The sequence below is a fragment of the Thunnus maccoyii genome, chromosome 1 (assembly GCF_910596095.1).
Source record: "Thunnus maccoyii chromosome 1, fThuMac1.1, whole genome shotgun sequence".
NCBI classification, from domain to species: domain Eukaryota; kingdom Metazoa; phylum Chordata; class Actinopteri; order Scombriformes; family Scombridae; genus Thunnus; species Thunnus maccoyii.
In genome coordinates, this window is record NC_056533.1 from 10581726 (window position 1) to 10603904 (window position 22179).

Genomic DNA, 22179 nt, shown 5'->3' on the forward strand with positions numbered 1-22179 from the left:
AGAGGATTGAATTTGTAAATTCAGTAAAATGAGTTTATGAGTGAGACTGAAGCCAGCCCTGCTGTTTGTTCATTGACATTCCCACTGTGGCTCCCTTCCAGTGTCTTGTAATAGAGTTTGACAATGCCAGTACTGAGGCAGTGCTGGGCGTGTGCATGTGCATGCACGTGTGTGTGTGTGTGTGTATTGCTGGACGTGTTTGCAAATAGGTTTTACAATTTTCTTTGTCATACAACTTTGTCAGCCGACCTAGGAGCTGTTACTGTGATTAAAGAGCTGATTACATCAAAATGATGATAATAACAGCAACGCAGCGCCCTGCCAAGAGCTGTTTCTGTGAAAGACGATGGAAATGTGCAGTGAAACCGTTAAAGAGGTTACGTGCAACAGATTTCTTGTGTAAATTGCTAGTATGGCTTATTTACACTGCACAGGCATTCCAGGTTTCTCCGCTGAGGGAGATGCAAGTTTTGTTTCAAAATGAGTCAAATTATTGAAGCAAATTATTGCACTTCAGAGTTATTTTGTGCTATGGGAGTTGATACGTTTAACAAAATGAAACACTTGTATAAATTGCATCCTCAATATTTTAGAGATACTAAATGCTGAACACCAGAAAAGTATTTTTAATTATTGAAAAGGGACATTTAGCATTTGGAAATGAACAAACAGATAGAGTGGAGGTGCCCAGATGAGATTATTGGACAGCGAGAGTGGGACCTTCAAGTAAAGCAGCAGGAAAACCACACAAAGATGAGGGGAAATGAATATCTGTCCAAAGGTATCTCGAGGCACGGCGCCAACATGGCGTGATGAAAGTTTAAAGATAACAGCAATTTCCACTCTTTGCCTTGATGAGCCCCTGTAGCCAACTTCAAATAAGCCCTTAATCTTATAGTTCGCTAGTGGAAGGGGTTAACCGTGGGACGCTAGGCAGCAACAAGTGTCCTATTATTACACCAAAGTCTTGTCAATATTTGGTTAAAGCTTAAAAACATACATCTAATTATGTTTGTAGTTCATTATTGAGCTTCTTAATTGGAAAACGTTATTGTTGTAATTTCAGGAAATGCTATTTTCATTATCTCAACTGTTATTTTCCTTTTTAGATGTTTTGAAACTTTTGCTTTGCTTCTAAATATGAAACAAATAACTAGATTAGCATTGTGTGTTCAGGTCCTCTGGATAGTTCATATGCATTTAATGTATATAGAGAATCCACCCTCTGTGATGACGTACTGTATGAAGCAGAGTTTCTTTTGCTGAAATGGAAACAACAAAAAATGTTGACTTCATTTTCAGTAAAGTGTTCCGATTTCACCAAAACATGTATATGAAATTAGCATAATGGATTGCTACTTTGTCGTTCATAGTTTTTTATTTATTATGTCATTATTGTTTCACAATCAACACAGTAAACTTGCCAACACACATAAATCAAATACTTGAGTTGAAAGAGACAATGTAATGACAGATGTTATAGTGAAATGTGTCTCTTATAAACAAAGCATGTAATACATAGCATCATAGATGCTCAATTTAGGCAACATGTCCAGAATTCCTCGTAGCACATTTCATACCAAAGTCAAACTGTAAAAGTAAATATCTTTGTCCAGATGTCCTCCCCACATTAGTATGTCACCCTCCACCACTTCCCACCCCTGTTTCATTTCCACCCCTCTGACAGATGGAATAATAGAGCTGTAATGCTACATTCATGCCATTAATTTCTGTAAGTACAAGCAGCAAGCGTGTGTGTTGTTGTAATCTCTCTGCAGAAGGGACACTTCAAACAAGTCTGGAATGGAGGAACTGTGCCTTAAGCCCCTTGTTTCAACCTGGGATGCTAATGCATTTCAAGCTTAGTGCTAATAAAATTGAAAAATAAATGGAGGGTAATTGTTTCATGCATTTGAAGGGAGCTGGCTCATTCCATTACGTGTGTTTGTTTGTGTGTGTGTGTGTGTGTGTGTGTGTGTGTGCGTGTGGCTGTGTGGACGTTTGTGTGCGCGGCTGCCTGGGCGCGTGCATGTTTGTATGTGTGTATTTCAATTTTCAGAATCAGTCGTCTGTTCAATGGCACCGAGCCCATCGTGTTGGACAGCTTGAAGCAGCACTACTTCATAGATCGGGACGGCGAGATATTCCGCTACATTCTCAGTTTCCTCAGGACCAGCAAATTGCTCCTTCCAGATGACTTCAAGGTACATATCCACATCACAACATACTGTATTAAGTTTATACTTGTCTGCTTCATCAGCTTGCACAGTTTGAACATAACATAAAGAGCTTAGTACATAAAGTCATCTGCCAAGACACACAACAGTATTGTCTAAAATTCCTTTTCTGTCTGATTTTTCTGAAGATAATTTAGTAAAGTGTGAATATCTTTGTATTTGTTAGTGTTTACTTGCCCTCTCGAAGGCTGCATGTTTTAATATAGACCTGATGGCCCTCCACAACAGAGCCGCCAGTTCTGTTTTCACAGTGCCTTACGTAGACTCACCCTGCTCCCATTCAACACATTAATTACCTGTAGAACAAGCATAAGCAATAATTAGGAAAACTTTTTGGGTAAAAAGAAACATGGAGCAGACTCAGTTGGAGTGTACAGTGGTGGAAAGGTAAATCGCTAACTGGAGCATGGCCCCGTGATGTGTGTGCCAAAGCCCTGAGCTGTTGTTTTTCACTCAGAGTGGTTTCTATAGAGGTGAGTCCAGGTGAAATAGCCTGTGCACCCCTCTGCTCTCCATGCGCTCTGATGACTGGCTCCAATGCTGACAGAAAGTCTCTTCGACAGTCAAGGACTCACAGGGAGAGCTGTGGCATGTTAGTGCAGTTTAATACATGCTAACATGCTCTCTACCCATATATACATGCATCTGTGCACACAGCTACACACACTTTAGTCTTTGTGGGCTGAGGCTGCACACACCTGGCTCCTGTTTTAGTGTTTGCATGAATGAACTTGTAAGTGAACTCACATACGGTACATTATATCATGTCCATTAGAGTACTGTATTAAATCATCCAAAGCACATGTTCATGGCAACAGAACACATGTTTTCAGGCTTAGTATCAAATAATGTTTTACACAGACAATGATAAGAGTTTAGCAGGGTGCACATACTTGTAGATTCCCATCCATGCTAAGTAACTAATTACACATTTTGTGATGCTAGCAGCTGTTAAAGCAGAATTTTCTTGGTCACGTGGGGACAGCACAACAAGCTGTAAACACACCACTGACATATCACCTCATAAAGTTGCTATGGTGAGCATGTTTGCAAACATTTGGCTATTTACATTTACTCATTCTTAACCCTTTTACTTTCAGCTCTGTTTTGGTCTCCACCAACTCTTGAGAGAAGTATCTCTCTCTTTAGCTGCTAAATGCTCTACTGTGTTAGTCACTAAGTTTGTCTGCCATTTGTTGCAGGGTAGGTAGTGTACAGCAGTTTTATCAGAGCTTTTTTTACTGAAAACAGCTGCCTGCTGCTGCTGAAAATGAGGCTGATGAGAGCAGTAAGAGTGAATCCAAATCCAAAGTTGCAGCTTCTAAGACCAAGACAATGAGCTGAATGACACTAAAACGGTCTATAAAGGTGAGAGAAACTACAGAATCGGGTGATAATTAACTGAGCATTCATCACTACTTAAGCGAAACCTTTCACATTACATGTTGTAACTTAATCCATTGGTAATAAAAAATGATATTTGTTAGTGCAGCTTTAAACCAAACTGATAGCATTACCAGCAACTTAGTCTTACCCCACATTTACCCACATGGCCATTTGTAGCTACAGTATCCTTCCTGTTCAAGGTATTTATTCAGTGATATTGTTTCCTAGGTGTATTCTACTCTTCACCTCTACTCCACCTTAACTTGCATGACCTTTCCACTGGGCTGGCACTTGTTCATCATTCTCTACAAGGGAACAAGGCGAGGCCAAGCCACTCAGAGCCAGAGGCAAACTCTCCAGGCCTCACGGATAGTCTGAACGAGAGCCAAACATCAGACAACAGAACATGACATGAAAGCCCTGCATATTTTGGCAAATGATGGCCTGACTCAGTACCGATTAGTTTTCCCCTTCTTCTTCATGATTTCACTCCCTTTCTGTGAAGTCTTGACAGTCCAATCAGGCACCACGGTTTGGGAGAATACATTGGACTTTATTGTTTCAACTCATTACGATCCCCTCGCATAAGCCTGTGTTGATCTGCATACCTTTCAATTTGCGTGAAGCCGGGGAAAAAAAAATGCAAATAGTGCGAGGCGGAATTGAGCATGTCCTTATCTGAACACAATCAGGCTTGCCGTCGCCCGGGGGCTGGGTCTGTTCTGCTGCTGGCAGCCACGGCACTGTGTGTTTTGCTAAATAAATGTGAAAGTCTGAGCAGAATAGGAAAAGAAATTTTTCAGCCTACATCAGTGGAACAAAATATTCACTATTAATATCCTCCCTCATCTCATTATTCAAACTACAATTAATCACAAGATTGTAAGCAATGCTCAGTCATATTGAGGGCATGGTTATAAACCGTTAAGACTTAGTGGTTTCTGTGTTGGTTTATTCAGGCTTTCATATTGTACTTTAAATCAATAATGCTTTGTTTCTTCAGGTATCAAAAGCTATAGGGAAGAGCTAATGTTTTTATTTTTTGCAAGGCTGCATATTAGATGAGAGTTGGTTGGATTTTTCGACAGTGTTCTGTTTTGTCAACAACCTGTGCATGTGGGTTTAGTCATTTTTTTGTCCAAAAAAGTCCTCCGACTCCCTCACAGTGACAGTTTCCATCATTTTCTTCTTCTTCACTCTCTCTCTGCCTCCCTCTCTGTCTCTCCCTCCCTCTGTCCTTCCCTGAGATGTTGCCTTGCCGGTGGGCGATCAGGTCGGATCATTATTTTGAAGCTCAAACGGGCTGTCTGGACACAGGATTGGGGGATGAATAGTCTGGTAGAGCTGGCAGCAGTAGCAGCAGCTACAGCAGCCAGGACAGAGCTGTTGGCCCTGTCTCCCTCTCATCCTCACCTCAGCGCTTAGGATTACTCTGTTGTTTTCTGCACTGCTCAGGATGACTAAAGTGCCTCGCAGACAGACCCCTGTTAAAAACATATCCATCCATGGCTTCAGACCTGTGAAGGATGAGGAGCTACACTTTGATACAGAGAGCTGCCTGAAGGGGAGCGTCTCAGTATGAGTTTTGTCAGCTGCAGCAAGAAGGCCAGGAGAGAAAAAGAAAGGGAGAAAAGGAGAGAAAAAGGGAAAAAAAGGACACACTCCCCCTCTCTTTTGCATTCTGCAATCTTAAATATTAGGCCGTCAGCTTAAGATGTGTTGCGTCAACGCTCAGACCAGATGGAGTTGTATTTGGGTGTCGTTCACACGCCTCAGATGAAGGCACAGTTTAGATGAAGGGGTAAACCAGTGAGGGAGGCTTTTCAAGGCTAAAGAGTCTGACAGAAGCAGCAGGGTTAATGAATATGCTGTTTGCTGCCATGCTCTGTTTCTGTACCCAGCAGTGGTCCTGAGAAGGGAAGGGGAAAAACTCTTTTTAGATCAGGGCTCCCGGGCAGCACCAGCACCCACAGCCACCAATGATGCAGACTATATGAAACATATGTTGTTTCCGCCGCACAAACACACATTGTCTCACTGTTCAAGGGTGTTTAGACTTTGCACTGCACCAAGATGAGCAACTTATATCTGTATTCATTATATATCAAATACTTTATCGGTTGTTTGCCTTGCCACGGTTTCACAATATCCATACAGTAAAACAAACTATAGCCACAAGCTAAGGAACATGGATACCATGTAAGAATAGACTTTGAATGGCAGCAATGGCACTTCATGAACTAAGAATGAATTGAGCTGTCATTCTTTGTCACAGTGAAACACTAATCAGAACACAGATTTATTAATTACTAATTGTTTAGCTGAAAGATTTGCAGCATTTAGGTGTAACCTAATTAAATCTTGTTCTAATAGGAGCTTAACATCGGGCCACAAGCCTCATTAACATAAAATTCCCTCCATGTGAGGAATACATTAAAATCCTCCCTGGCTGATGATTGTCCTCATGTTCACTTGCACGTATCTTTTCCTCACCTCCCGTCTGCCTCCAATAGCGAACCTCCGCCTCCCCGTATTTTCTTTGGTAGCGGTGAATGATGGTGCCATCTGGTCTTGTGGGAAATTAGAGGCAAGTGCGCAGGGGCAAATGGCCCCCAGCAAGCCCTGCCCAGGAGGGAGAGTCAGGCAATCTGCTGCAGACTGTCTGCACACAGGAATGCGCCATCCCACTTCACTGGAGCCCTACTGATGGCCTTTCTGGAGTCGGCTCACTAAAACATGCTAAAGGGCTAGCATAGCTCTGCCAAGAGCTGCAGCATGATTATTCTTTGCTTGAGATTGTTGTCCTGCTGGTCTTGGTTTATTGTTCTTCTTTCCAGAAGATGTATTACATGGTAACAAGTGAGATGTTAAAGGTGCAGTGTGTTGAATTTAGTGGCATCTAGCGGAATGGAGTTGGCAGAAATGGAATATAATATTCATAAGTATGTTTTAATTAGTGTATAGTCACCTGAAAATAAGAATCATGTTTTCGTTACCTTAGAATGAGCCCTTTATATCTACATAGGGAGCGGGTCCTCTTCCACAGAGCCCACCATGTTGCTACAGTAGTCCAGAATGGGCAAACCTAACACTGGCTCTAGAGAGGGCCTTTCGCATTTTTCGCGAGTTTCACTGCCACCGTAGGTATTCAGTTTGTTGCAATCTGCAACCTCACCGCTAGATGCCACTAAATCCTACACAGTGCAACTTTAAACAATGCTCTATTTTCAATTTTGTGGCCAATAGATACTGTTAACTTCACAATTTTTACATTTTTATTTGGGGTATTTACCTGATTGTTCTATATAGACAGAGCTGGCCCTAACTAATTTGGTGCCCTAGGCAAGATTTTAGCTGGTGCCCCTGGCATTGCAGCTAATTCCGCCACCAATGTTCATACACTTACACAGAAACTCCATAGCTTTATGTTTTGGAGATTTTCTTTATTTTAGAAACAAAAAACCCACAAAATAAAAACAGTAGAACCTGATGTTGCATTGCTGGAAGATGCTGAGGTGGAGAAGGTGTCTGCAGGTGGCCCAGGATTTGCAGGGGTGAGATTAAAATATTTCAAAAGTACATCTGAAGAGAGAAGAGGAGTATATGTGACCATTGGGTGTTACATTATATTAATAAAAAAGCTGCTGACGGTGAAACCCAGCTAATAATAGCACCAAAGCCCCATTATAGCCTATAACATTATAAACACAAACAGCAAGAGTAGACAATTATAACAAAAATTTACCAATCAGAAACGAGACAGAACCATGAAACCCATTATGCACATGGTCTGTGATGATCCCTGTCTGCCTGCCAAAGAACAAACTGACATCTCTAAGTATATCTAAATGTTGATGATGTGAGACCCTGTTTTTTTGTGTGATACTCTTTCTGTTGCTTATTCATTAGAAATTGTTTTTATATTTGTATAATTATGGTTTTATACTGTTTTAGTTAAACTTGAATTAGTAGTTCAATGGATATTATATTGTTTTAACTATATCTATATTCTTGGGGGTTTATTGTGGTTCTTGATATTTACATGCAGGTATTATGTGTGTTGATATGAATCAATCAGTTAAGTCTAACTAAGAATGGAGTGGGGTGTGATGCAGGCAACCCAGAAAATAGGTTCTATTTAATAGGCTATGCTATGTAGTTAAGTTGTTGTAGGCTTTTTTGTAATATTTTGAAATAATAGTATTAAAACAGTATTTGTAAAAAGTAGTAAAAGTTTAAAATTTTGATTTTTTTTTCTTTCATCATTTGGGGATGGATGGAAGGCACCCTAGCATTCGCCTATACCACCTATGCCACGGGTCGGGTCTGCATATATATGAACTTATGAATGCAACAGTATAAGCCTAAACTCCTACACTGCTGACATTCAAGCAGCCAACATAACAAGTGTGAGGGATAAAGATGTGGTTCCTTGACCTTTGCACTCCATAGTTGTAACTGACTGCAAGGACAAAGAACACTGTTGGTATCTGACACGCACACATATATGTTCCCTAAAAATATTCAGAAATAGACACTCATCCATCACTGTGTAATTAGTCATTTGTTCCTCCATGCAGCCCTGTGCCACATAATCTTTGTTTCACCACTGTTGAGAGGTTGAAGTGCAGATGCAGACAGGAGCAGCACTCCTGGACTAATTAGAGGTTAAGTGTCTTGCTCAAGGACACTTTGTCATTAGTTGCTGTGGGGAAGCCATCGGGATACCCTGCAAATACCCACTGCTGTCATCTTAATGTTGCAATGTGCAATGTTGCAATGTTTTGTCTCTGTGACCTTGTAATGTAATGTACATGTAAAGTACCAAAACTCACAGTGTGTTAGTCATACATATAGCCAAGAGGACCGCACACAACCACACACATGCAAACTCACTGATATCTCTTCTCCATGTTAATCTGCTTGTATAGGACTTCCACCTGCTGTATGAGGAGGCGCGCTATTACCAGCTGACACCCATGATCAAGGAGCTGGAGCGCTGGAAGCAGGAGCGTGAGCAACGACGGATGGCGCAGCCTTGCGACTGCCTGGTGGTTCGCGTCACACCCGACCTGGGCGAGAGGATCGCCCTGAGTGGGGAGAAGGTCCTCATCGAGGAAATCTTCCCTGAGACTGGTGACGTCATGTGTAACTCAGTCAACGCTGGCTGGAACCAGGACCCAACACACGTCATCCGCTTCCCCCTCAATGGCTACTGCAGGCTCAACTCCGTCCAGGTAATGTACCAAAAAGCCTCTCCTGCCTGTTATAGTGTTGAAGGATTGGTAACACAAACAAATCCCAACCTCTCTCTCTGCATGAGACACCACTCCATACAGTCTAGACATTTTATGCAAAACAAAACTACCAAATCTATCTGAAGCAAAACATTTATCAACAATACACATTTTTGTTATATTAATGAGCAAGTGCCATAAACCAGCTCCGTGGGTGGTTGTGGTGCTCCTGATGTTGGTGTATCATGAATATTCTGCTAACAGAAAATGCTAATGCAGGTTTGAGTAATGCATGACAGCATGCGATTACGTGGGACAGATTATCTAACAAATACAACAATTATCTAACAAATACCTTCTCATTTCACACAGACTGATTTGGGGAAATAAAGAACAATAAAAGCCAAGAGGATACACAATAATACAGATCAACAGTCACCACAGTAATGTTAGAGTGACCCCATATGATAAAAATATCATAAACTCTGTTTTATTCAAAAGAGAATATATATGTATAATATAATATAAAAGTGTTTAAATTCAATATTAAGTGAGATGAGTTACTATACAGTTATTTAATAAATATTAGAGATTTTACAGATGAACTTATTGAACTACAAAATGAAAAATAATGTTAACATAATGTTAAGATCACTACACTAAAGATGTACACTAACAGATACTCTCTAAGTTCCTTATAGGTATACTGCAGGAATATGATGCATTCCTTAAAACAGAACATCATAATAAACCAAATGAAAGTAGCTGTCTAAAGTCAAGATCTGTTCTTTACAGTCATGAAAAACGTGTTAATTACATTTCCCATCAGCGTAGTATGTGCCAGTAAATATTCACACTGAACCAGGAAACTGGGCAGGAAAGAGCAAACTTTATTTATAAAGTATTTATATCCCCTTTATTATGTATTTATAAAATCTCTTTTTAAAATCCTGAATGTATAATGCAACACAAACGATGGAGACCCAGACATTTAGTCTACATGTTAGTAATGGTGAGTAAAATTATATTTTCAATGCAGTCCCTCTCTATGCATACATAAAATAAAAATATAATAATTAATAAAGATTTAAACACTTATTATTATGTCTTGTGTGTGGGGAAATTGAATGTGTTAAATAGACCAGTTTAGAAATAAAATACTGTAAATGTGCAGATTTAATATGATATGTGGACCCAGTGTAGATATTAATTTATCTAACACTCTGATGAAGCTTCATGTTATCAGGTTCATATTAAAGGCCACTCTATGATACAGACAGCAGGCTGCTCAAAAGTGTGAATATAAAACATTGCAACGATTTTAACTTCACACAAAAAAATCAACTAATGGTTAACTGGCCCTCTGCTAATAGTCCCCAGTAGGATAGCATCAAGTGCAGCTAACTATGGCACTCATCTCAGTGGCCTTGGTGGTTAATACACACACAATGTGCAGCAAACAGGGCTAAATACTTCCCGGGGCAAGTATACAGTACCTTTAAGTAACATACTCCCAACAGATTTACAAGGTGTTAAAAGGGTGACAAGGCACATTATGTAATTCATGCAGTGGAAGATGTGACTGTAATGCTATAGTGCTGAAACACTAAATATATAGTTACAGTGTCACACAAAGCACGTAGAGTAAAGTGTTTCCTTATATAAACTGTATTTTTACCCAAATCACTCCTTAGCGAGCTTACTGTAAACTTATTTTTTTAAGGATAAAATCTTTCAGCATCAGGAAGTGAAGATAATTATTTTAAATGCACAGCTCTCATTATGATTTCACAATGAAACCCTTGTATAGCCTACATTTTATCTAGACACTGAGTTTTGCATATGTTTAAGTTTGATTTGACACTGTGGGTGTTTTATGGCATCAGTCCCGTCCTTCAGGTTAGCCACAGAACGCAGATTCCACTGTGAGTCACTCAACATGATGTGTGGCCTTGTAAACACTCTGCATGTTTCCACAGTGGAGACGTTTTCTACCTTTATTTATCCAGCAAATGATTCTGCTGAGCAAGCACATCATTTTTCACCACCGCCCTTCAAAACTTTCATACACACTTAAACACCTGGCTGGCATTTGCATTGTACAGCTTTGATGGACACTGCACAGCTCCACTGGAGTTACTGAGCTTTAGCAACCTGGCGATTGATCGCACCTTCCCAGACCACACATGCAACTTCAGTCTTCAGATTTTATTTTCATTAGTCGCAAGCCAGTCTCTATAACCTTTACACTACCTGCGTTCACTGGCTTTCAGTGTCTATAACTTGGAATTCCACCAAAAACTTTGCTTTAAGGCAGTTGGCATGATTTGTGGCCCTTTTTTTCTGCATGTTGCCACAGTCGAGCTAAGTGCTCTTTGTCATTATTAAAAGATCATTTCAACTGTGATGGCTACAGTGAGTTTGTCAAGAGAATAATGGCAAGTGCACGGAGTGTCTGTAGTTTTTCATTCTGTCTGAAGATGAACTTTCACTGTTTCCAAGTGACTCTTGTAGCTTTGGTATGATGTGATCTGAGCCTGGCCTGTGCTTTGTAGTATGTCCCTGCTTCTTAACATTTTATTGTACTCGCTGTACACACAGGAGCACATGGTATTGGCGTGTTATGCCATTTTAAACCAAGTCGTCTGACTGAGAGTAACAATCTCCTTTTTCAAAGCAGAATTGTACACAGTTTGTAGTTTGCTAGTAAGACATTAAAAACAACTTCAGAAAACTAGTTTTACAGCTGTGTTACCGAACGAGGTCTTTGAGAGGGGGAACATATCAGCCTCACACCACAGGCTCGATATAACACACTTCAGCGCCCACAGCCACAAACAGGCCAACACATAGAGGAGCCTTCCCCCCCTCCAGCACCCAGAGAGAGCCTCTCCCAGGCAGGCTAGCGCGCTCTGACACCTCCACCTCCCTCCTGCCAGTGCGAGAGACCACCTCCAGGGAAGGAGAGCCGAGCGAGCGCGGGACAAAGCACGTGTGGACTGCGGCCATGTTTTCCTGCGAAAAAATGAAAAAGAGGAATGGAAAGGGGGGGAAAATGATATGCATAATTTACGCTTTACTCCTTTTTAAGACACAGCTCCTTTTTTAAAAAGACTCCAATATAACACCGCTCAAGGCAATTGAAATACACGTATTGCATTTTTTAATACCATACTTACAATTTCTCAAACAGCCTAAACCGGTTTATACTTCTTTTATAGATTTTTAAATGACTTGCAATATAATTAATTGGCCGCATCAACTAACACAACATTTTCCCACTCTGTTTACCAGTGAGACTGGTTATGGGATGTGAGCGCATCTGACTAACATGGTCTGAAAGGACTTTTTATTGTTTAGGTTTTTATTAGGCTCCTTTGAAGGCGAGGTGCAGCTGAACTCCTCTCTTCAGACAAACTGCTAACAGAAAGTGGAGATGGATCTTGAAGGTTCCCTGTAAGCGATGCCCCCCTTTGTCTCACAGCATGGCCTCTCTTGGTTAAGGTGGTGTTAGTTGTGGTGTCAGGCTCTCTTTTTTTATGGCTCATGTAGGCCCCTTTAAGACACACAGATACACAAAATTCTGTCAAAAGCGCATAAACACACACATGCACAGTAGAGGGGCCCGGCTCATTGAGTCGATGTAGATGAGGACACAAGGAGCAGATGGAGGTGTTTTTCGGTGTAAGGGGAGATTTTTCTAAACAACTTACTCATTCTGTCCTCTCTCATTGTTGTGTGAAGGTATGAGAAGGTTAGGAAAATAATCCTCGTCTTACCCGCCAGACAATGAGCCTCTGATCTGATTTCAGTCCTGGACCCCAACCCAGGGGAACACATACACAACCACACCCTGCCCACAGAGGAAGACCATGCAGAGAAAGAGAAAAAGAGGGAGGGAAGGGGACAGATGCAGTGCTGTCTGGAGCAGTGTGTTTATGAAGACTGCCTCTGACGAGGTCTTGACAGGAAAGAGACGGATATGTGACAACCTTTAAATGTACGCTGTTTTCAGTTTATTGTATGTCACTGGCATAGAGAACTCATTTTAGTCTCAAATGATTTTATCAGGGCTAAGGTACTGTAGCCGTCTTGCCCAGGGCTTGAAACTGCTAGACCTTGTGATACTTTGGTCACAATGAGATAACATAACATTTCTCAATACTTTACTGTACACTAAGCACAGTGATTTGTTTTTGCAGTTTATTAGTCAGTTTTTATTCACTTTAAGATAAAGAAACATGTCTAAGGTCAGTAGAAGTGGTTACACTTCTTAGTAAAATATATCTCGAGCAATTACTAAATGGAGATCAAGGAATTTTTTCAGGCTCTTTTCAAGAGTGTAAGTTTCTGGCACATTTTTGTATTATATTCTATTAAGAGTTAGATATAAGAATAGTAGCTATTTGTATCAGTCTACAGAAAAGACATCTTGGAAGGAAAGTATTACATTGTGTACTGTAAATGCAACCCCTTCTTTAGTCCTTCATCTTGTGTATTCAGATGTGAGAGAGTGAGAATAAACAACTCCACCTTGGCACGTGATTCTCCATGAAGTCATGAATGGAATTTAGGGAATAATGCAAACCACCTGCGCTGTGATGTAGATCCAGCGGAGAGAAACAGAGAGCAGGAAAGGCACTTAGCGGAGGGAAAACATTTAGCCAAAGAGCCACAGAGGTGTACACACACGCGCGTCCCTGAGCCGGAGCCGGGCCTACTGCCCCATACATCACCATGATGAAGCACTCAGATCAGACCAGAGCCAATCCGTCCTTCATCAATGTGACAGCGGAGGCGGTCGTAGAGAAGGGCTCCCTGTCCCCCTGCTGCCCAGGCAAGGAACGCAACACGTCGCAACACTCTCTTACATGTCACACTGCCACTCCATCAATCCTGGTCTGAGTAAAGAGAGAAAGCACAGCTCATCAGAGCTGACAAGGCCACACAAACACCTCAGTTGTGCTCCTCAGTGGCCCGATTGGCAGAACAAGACATTAACACTGCTGTGGCTGGGCTCCCTGTGCTCCCTGTTAGGCTCAGCGGGTCGAAAACAACATCAGGCACTCAGGCTCAACAGGCATCAGGTTAACCCACAGTGTGGGGAGGATGGAGACTGGACGTTTTGACAGCTTCAGAGCAGTTGGTGCCAGAAAATTGTTTTTTATAAATTGTTTAATATTTTGTCGAATGCAGACTAGTCGGGGAGTAAGTGGTTCTTTCTAAGAGTAACTGTAGCAGCCGGGAGTTAAAACAGGAAAGAAATAGAACATGAACAGGGAGGGAAAAAGTGTCTCTATTCACTCGATCACACAAATACAAATACATTTAAACATGTATTATTAAACATCCATTTTTAGAAATGTCACATCCAAGCAATCAGAATACACACACATCTTGCATGTCCAGGTGCTGAGTCCAAAAAATTATAGATGCTCCCTGCTTCCAAACACTGCAGAATGCTCCCTTTTAAAATATTTTTCTTTATCACATTTAGAATATAGTATGTTTTGAGCCCAAACTGGCTCTTCATCAGGTGCAGAGGAATATTTGTACTCCTTCTAAATGTAATAAAGAAAAATACTTTTAAAAGTGTGCATTTGACAGTGTTGCATTTCCTTGGGAAGCAGACTGTAATGTCAGTGTGAATATACCTTGTTTAAGTAAAAGTCCTTTATTCAAATTCATATTTAAGTAAAAGTACAGAGGTATTAGCTGCAAAATGTACTTGAAGTATCAAAAGTAAAAGGGCTCATGATGCAGAATGTCATCTGTGAGCGTTATTGTATATTATATGATTGGATTATCAGTACTGGTGGATTACTGTGTACAAGCAGTAATTTAATGTTGTAGCTGGTCAAAGTGAACTGATTTTAAACACATCATACACTGTGGGGTAGTTTAATCTTTAAGATTGCATGCTGTCAAATAGATGAAGTGCTGTACAAAGTATGTTTCCTACTGAAATGTAAACTCAAGTAAAGTTGTAGTTCCTCACAATTGTACAGTACAGTACATAGTAAACGTACTTCAGTATGTTATATCTTAGCTTATATATAGCTGCAAGCCAGAAACCACAGACCACAGATAAAAAAATGTTACCCAGTGAGAGTCGGATGGTGTGAGAACCTCATGTGCTCCAGTCTGTTCAGTTTAGTCTGAACTGTACTTGCAGTCACTTTGAGGACTGACCTAACCCTGAACACCTCTGTTCCCTGTCGAGCTCTGTGGGTAGTTACACAGCCAGGGTGAGCAGCTGCATTCCCACCAGTGTCACCTGAACTAAATTACTGTGTGAATTCACAATACTTAAAGACGCTTTGAATTAAACTGTCCATTTGTTACGGTGAGCTCTGCCGTGTCAGTTCCAGAAACACAGCTACTTGATAATGTGCTGCAAATAGTATAAGAATATATTACACTGTCAAAGTGTTTTTGTCGCTTGTGATTCCTAAAAAAGCTGGCAGATGGCTCAGAGAATTAGAAAGAGTTGGAGCTTCTCGGCTGTTTTATGCCAGATGCTTGCAATAAGCAGAAGATACGATGCAGAGACTGCAGTTAGTGCTGCCTGTCACATATTAAAGACTGTGCATAGTTAAACAAAAGCAACCCCCTGAGTGCAGCGCCCATCACATGCTACAGTGTGTGTGTGTCATACGTGTCAATCAACTCTCAGCCCTGTGCCATGAGGAGCAAGTGTCTTCCAGCGCCTCAAGAGAGGTGTTGTAAGTGTGTGTGTGTGCACTCCGGTGGCCATCAATATTACATTGTGCTCCGGTTTCCAACCCCGAGACTCATCCACTTTGATTCCTGCCTTGCCATCTTCACTGTGTTGGAAATATACGATGCTGAGAGGTTAGAGGAGTGAGGCTGATATATCCACTTCTCATCCCCTTGGCGACCCCAGATTGAGTGGCAGCTCAGTGAGATGGTTTTAAGTTGAATGGGGTGTGTTTGCGTGTGTGTGTGTATGTATGTGTGTGCGTTTGGGGGACAGATCCCTGTGCAGCCAAGTCGACCTTGCAACAGTGAGAATAGTTTATTATGTTTCAAATGTGTAAGGATCACTGGGGATGAAGAGGGCAAAGAGAAGCTTTTATTCAGCGTCTGTTTCAATCACACACGCAGGAAAAGACGAGAAGAAGTATTAAAGTTCAGGATAAAACTGGTAAACTTTGATAAAGTGTTGTCATATCTTCTGTACTGTTGTCTTCTTATTTCCCGTTTTGAAAACAATAGGGATATTGCCAAATCTCAAGTATGATGGCAGTGATGCTGGACTCTGGGAAGGCCATGTGTAAATTCAAAGATGTGGTCAAGTAAATTAAAAAACAAAGACAGCTAACTAGTTGTAATTCCATTTCACGGAAATCATCATGCTTTGAATAAGACTTCAACCAATCAGATTGCTCCATGCAACTCTCTGTTAGCATATTTTGTTATGGTTTCGCTCAAGTGAGGCAGGAAAGTAAGCAGAGAAATCTGCATAAGTACAACATAAGCTCAGATCTGAGAGCCTGCGGTCACAAGTATGTAGTGCTAAACTGAGCCACCAGGACATGTTTTAGCTTTTTAAGAGGGCGCATTTCTTTCTTTTGTCAGCTGGGATTGATTTCAGGACATTGTCCTGTGGACATTAAAACCTTTTGCTTGGATACATCTTAATTATTCAGTGTATTGTTTATTCCCCCGTGGCACTAATTCACTGTGTCAGACTGAATGTGAAAGTTTTTTATGGCTTCTTATAGTCATTACAGTATCCTTGAGTCAGTTACAACTATCTATAATAATATCCTTAAGTCTTTTGTGTTGCCATGCATTAATGATACAAGTGTTTTCAGCCTATCTTTATTGATCAGGCCATTCTCCTCTGTGACCAAATTCATTGCTGAACATGACAGAGTCCCACATGCGTTAAGAGATGATGGGGAAAAATGCAATGTGATGCAATGATCAAAGAAGGCTATGTAATATCATTTCCATAATCGTTAGGCTCCTCTGTCGTCTGTCATGGATTTGGGAGTGTTTGATGCTTGGGCAGGTCTCTTAATTAGCCATCCTCACCATCAGCTGTCTGCCGCCCCTTCTGTCTCACAAATTACAGTTTGTTGTCGTTGTATGGCCAGAGGACAAAAAAGGAGGAGGGGGGGGTTAACTTTTCCAAGTGGTCCTTTCTGCTTACAAGCAGCATGTCGGCCCACATTTTAGTTTTAATCAGGTAGTGAGGGGTTACAGGTCTGATCAACAAGTTTGTGTTTGTGTGTGTGTGATTTATCGGCTCTTCTGTGTTCTGTGTGCTAATCCCCAGTCAAGGGAGGCTGCAGCCCTTTGACCTGGAGGCCTAAGCGCCCCACTTCGGCCCTCCGATGGGGTGCTTGCTCCTGTAATTAGAGAGGTCATCCTCTGCCACAAGTGTGTGCGTCAGTGTGTGTTTGTGTATGGGCATCTGAAGAAAACGATCTATTTTGCGTGAACTTCTCTGGCTCGGAATCTGGCAGCAAGGCTTAGCCCTCAGCGAGACCTTTCATTTCCATGCGCTGCACACTCCATTAATAGGACGGGGGAATAAGTAAATACACGGCACTCCTCGCACAGGGATTTAGATATAGCCTCTCTAAAAAACAACATCCCACAAGGATTACAGCAGATGAGGAGAGAAAAGTGATGTTGGAGTTCACGTGTCTGTGTCGGCGCATATTTGCATTTGGACAAGTGTGTGTATCGTTGCTCCAACTAGAGGACTAACATTCATTCCCGTCTCCTGCTCTCTCCCTGCGGTACCAACACTTTGTCCACATGCCCATCACCCAGAACTCCCTATCCTCATTCCCCACACGTCGCTCTCTCCTTTGCTCACGGACCTCACTTCTCCTCTCACCCCAGCCTCATTACTCAAATTAGAAGCTCCAGTAATCACCGCGCTGAGCTCACCTCAGCTCCTTAACACACCTCGCTCGCACTCCGCTCTCCTCATCCCTTTGAGCTCATGCCCTCGGTTCAGTAGCCAATCCAGCACAAGCGGCATGAATATTGCAGAGGTGGTGTAATGTCGGAGAGCCCTCTGGTTTCATTTCCATCAGTCCATGTGATCGGAGGAGGGGGAGGTTAATGACACATGGTGCATGTTGTGACTGATGAAGATCTGAGGTTGATGTGAGGATGGATGCATGTCAAAAAGGGATACCTATCCAAGACTTACTTATATTTGCTGCTGTTGAGCATTTATTGAAAATGGACTGGTCGCCCTTAAAATTCCGGTAATGAGATATCACTAAACATTTCTATTGGCCATGATCATCATTTTTATGGGAGGAAATGACTGACTGTGGTCTGTTTCTGTTTAGAAAAGCATAACTTTCAAGCTGGAAAGTATTACATGCTTACATTTAAAAAAGCATGAAACCTGCATATCTATTTGTAAAACTTTAATTGGCAGTTCTGATATTAACATCCTTCTCTTGCCTCTCTTCTTCTCTCGCCTCTCTCTTTGCAGGTTCTGGAGCGTCTTTTTCAGAAAGGTTTTAGCGTGGCAGCGTCTTGCGGAGGCGGCGTGGACTCCTCCCAGTTCAGCGAGTACGTGTTGTGTCGCGAGGACCGAAGGAGTCTCTCCATCAACACGCCCATCAGGATAAAACAGGAACCCCTGGACTAGAGCATTCTGGGAGAGGGACTGCCAACCCCCCATACTCCTTCCATCCTGTCACACCACCCCACCCCGCCTCCCCCTGACCCATCCCTGTTCTAACAGGACCACAACCACCACCGCCCCTCCTTCCCACCCTCCCAAAATGCCCCCTGCAATTCCAGCGAGAAACATACCTAAGTATTAGCAGAGGCTTGTTAACCTCGCCAACTCTGCAGAACTCTAAGGGGAATGTAGTACCAAACAAAGGAAAAAAAATGCATCAGCAACAAAAGTTTTTGATTATGTTCAGTAACACCCAAATAATCTGGGACTGAGATGAAAAACAACAATGACAAATGGACTCAACAGCAGCTCACTTGAACCACTTTAGCACCATGACCGCTTGATTTTTCCTTCATCTTCTTGTGAAAAAGGTGTCCTGACCCTTTTTGGGAGGACACAACTGCTCCCTCCTTGAATCCAATCCCAGCGCTCAGAGGTGTTTCGTCCAGTTCTGTGTCTGTATGAAGCCCATGTCTTGTCTGACCGGGGACGTGTCTGGCCTGCTGTGGGACGAGGAAGCTTTGGCAGACAGGACTCTTATAAGGATGACAGGAAGAGGACATAATCCAATCTCGCAGTCCCCCAAACGGCCCCAATCCCCGTGACCCCGTGACCCTCCAACCCCATCCAGTCTCCCCCCACAGGCCTCACAGACGTCGGGGCCTCGCCGAAAAACAGCATCATTTGCCAAACTGATTGTTTATTACGGTTTTTCATTGTTGTTTCTAAAGTATGTTCTTCTTGATCCTTTTGCTGTTCTTATCATGACATGGTGTAAACAATTATTATTAATAGGATTATTTTTAATGTCTCTTTTTTCCTTTCTCCAATATGAAGGATGTACGAACGTTGTATTCATTAGACTTTGAGAGCTTGTGAGGGAGAGTTTCTTGGCAGTAACTGCAGAAACTCAGATGTCTGCAGGCTATGTGGCTAAAGCGATCTGGCTGGCAATGCATTCAGAGCCAGAAAAAGTCCCATTGTTCAAATGGGGATGGAAGCTGGATGTTTCGACATTGTTTATAGTCAAATGTGTAGCACACATAAAAAAGTGCTCTGGAATTTCTGCTTATTAGCTAACATATCTTGGGTCTCTGATCGGATTCTCTCACACAAGCAAAAAAAACTTTTTTTTTCTCCCTATTTTGCAGAAGTTTAAGAAAGTTCTTAAATTTGGAATTCAGGTTGAAGTTGCACAAGCTCTTAAGTGTATTGCAGTTTTGTTGAGTTAGAATGTTAAAGACTTGAGGACCAACATGGAGAGCTGACGTTTACTAGTATGTCTCGTGATCAGCAGGAGATGTACTCTAAATGCTTAATATTTCTTTGCACTTAAACATTTCCAACAGAGTTGCCCTGCCCTGTTCTCTCAAAACACATATAAGGAGGCTAGAATATTAAAACATTTAAAAACAGTCAAGGGGTAAAACTCAAAAGACAACAAATACTGTACTGTAGGTACCAAAGGGGACAAGGTGCCTATTTTATTGATTGTACAAACATAATGATGGTGTCTCTTTTTATAGTTTACAGCTAAAGGAGACACAATGCATTATTCAAAACTGTATGAAGGGTACCAACCTTTGTTCCTCCAGGCCTGCAGCCTTGACAGTTTTGTTGAGAATATCTCACAGTACCTTCAGACCAATATTGTCACTTCTAAGTCAAGATTATTTCAGTGGTTCTTCACATGTATGTATGGCAGAACCCAAAGTGAACTGTACTCCCAGCATCAGTGTGTTATTCACAAAGAGGCGAGTGGGCGGCATTTACTCTATCCTGCTCTCATTCTTTTGGTCTTATTCTCAACATTTCTGGATCAAAGACAGAAACAAGAAAGGCCATTTTTTCATGTTTTATATTTGTGTGTAACTTACAGATGCTGTTTCTTCCATTCCAAAAGACTGATAAAAAAAAGAAGCCCATTCTGATCTTTGTGGTCGCTGGCAGTTGTTTGAGTTAAACTGGGGTTGTTCTTATAAACTAGTTGAAATATGTTCATTAAAAATGGGCAGTTGTTCTTCTGACCATGTTCTTTAATATCTGCGCTCTCCGGATGGCCGCTGATTAAGCAAAGCCAGCAAGTGGATAAAGATGAGCTCGGTGTAAGTGTAGCTCCCAGTCCAGCGCAGTCCTCCCTGGGGGTCCCTCTCACAATCAAGCCCATCTTTGTTCTGACCTGCCAGTGGCCTGCGCCTTTGCATCCAGTCGCCTCAAAGGGAATGGTCAACCAGGCTTTTCATGTGCCGCGGCATGTTGGGCTCTTCACAGCGCTTCTCACCCCCCTCTGCCTCCCTGAAGGCTCCCAGCTCAGTGGTGCCAGTAGAAACTCGGGTTGTACCCCCTGCTGCTGTGTCATCCCCATGCCCTGGTTTTCAAAATGCCCTCCTACGCTGTGGCTCACTGGACCACACCGCAACAAACCAAACAAACTGATGAGTCAAATCTGAGCAGCCAGCAGCTCGTCCCAGAACATACTGTACAGCCAGGCGTCTTAACTCTGCTGCTGATCCCAAGGCCTTTGATCTGATGATATGAGGTGTGGAAACTCATCTGGATTAGTTCTTGAACAAAAGTGATCAATGTTGTACTAAAACCACACATCTGTAAGAAATACTTTTTTCAGGGAAGAAGGAAAGAAGGCATATTTTCTCACTGATGTGGCGTTTTGAAATCAAAGAATGGGCTATTAACAGCTTTAAAGAGCTACGGGTCTTGGAATTCTAAATAAAAACAAAACATGATCATTCAAACCTACACAGAAAGTGAGAGGAAGGAACTAAAATTGCAGGTGTTTGTTTTTTTTTCCAACAGCAGCAATAACCAAACCTGGAATGCCCCTTTCAACTCAGCGTATATATGGCAGGTTAACTACAGAGCTAGACAAACTCCACAGGACTGGAAACTTCACAGACATGTTCATACATGCCGACATTTCAGATGAAGTACTGGTCAGTGTTCAGCCAGTTCACATGGCATTCGCACCACCTCTAAGGCGGGTCAGCTGTACAGTTATTGTATATTGAATTATCAGGACTCTGGGTTTTACAGGACCCTCGTGTTTTTAAGAGACCTCTTAGTCCTCTTCTCAAAAAGAATGAAAAGAATTCAAAGCATTACATTGTGTACATATGGATTAAAACATTTCAAAGGGTATAATAAGGTGCAAATGTATATTATTTAAAGTGTTTAAAACAATTAGACTGTGGTATTAAAGGGCATGTGTTAATTTACAGTGTCTCCATTTGACTTTTCTTGCATATTTGCGATAATAAAAGGATGTACTGTATATCTGTCTGATGTGTCTCATTGCTCTCATGTTGTTCAAGACATTAACCACTCACTGCTGCTTGTATTACTGGTATTATAAACGTGTTAATTACAGATGATGCCACAATGAAAAATACAGTCGACATGTATACTTAAAGGATCTCAAACTCTGTGTCCTGTAACTGAGCTGATGTAACCAGAAAAATCTCATCGGCCTACTATACCCGAGCATGTCTGCGTCTGCCCGTTGAAGGTCGTCGTCAAGGCTGATTCCAGATCAGCAGTCTACAGCTCCAGAGGGACTGAGGAGTAGGCCAAGATCTTGAAAAAAAAACAAAATATGCTCCCAAACCCCAATATT

At 41.8% G+C, this 22179-nt stretch overlaps 1 protein-coding gene across 4 annotated transcripts in view; it reads left to right on the top strand.

The window, feature by feature from the left end:
- Nucleotides 1-21799, top strand: part of LOC121900247 (BTB/POZ domain-containing protein kctd15) — a 30693-nt gene extending 8894 nt beyond the window's left edge. For all 4 annotated transcript variants that reach the window (XM_042416605.1, XM_042416520.1, XM_042416690.1 and 1 more), the window contains 3 exons: nt 2060-2204; nt 8555-8860; nt 18354-21799. In XM_042416605.1, the coding sequence (XP_042272539.1) occupies nt 2060-2204; nt 8555-8860; nt 18354-18512 (610 nt within the window). In that variant the 3' untranslated portion in view covers nt 18513-21799. The remainder of the gene's footprint in view (nt 1-2059; nt 2205-8554; nt 8861-18353) is intronic.
- Nucleotides 21800-22179: the final 380 nt, after the last annotated feature.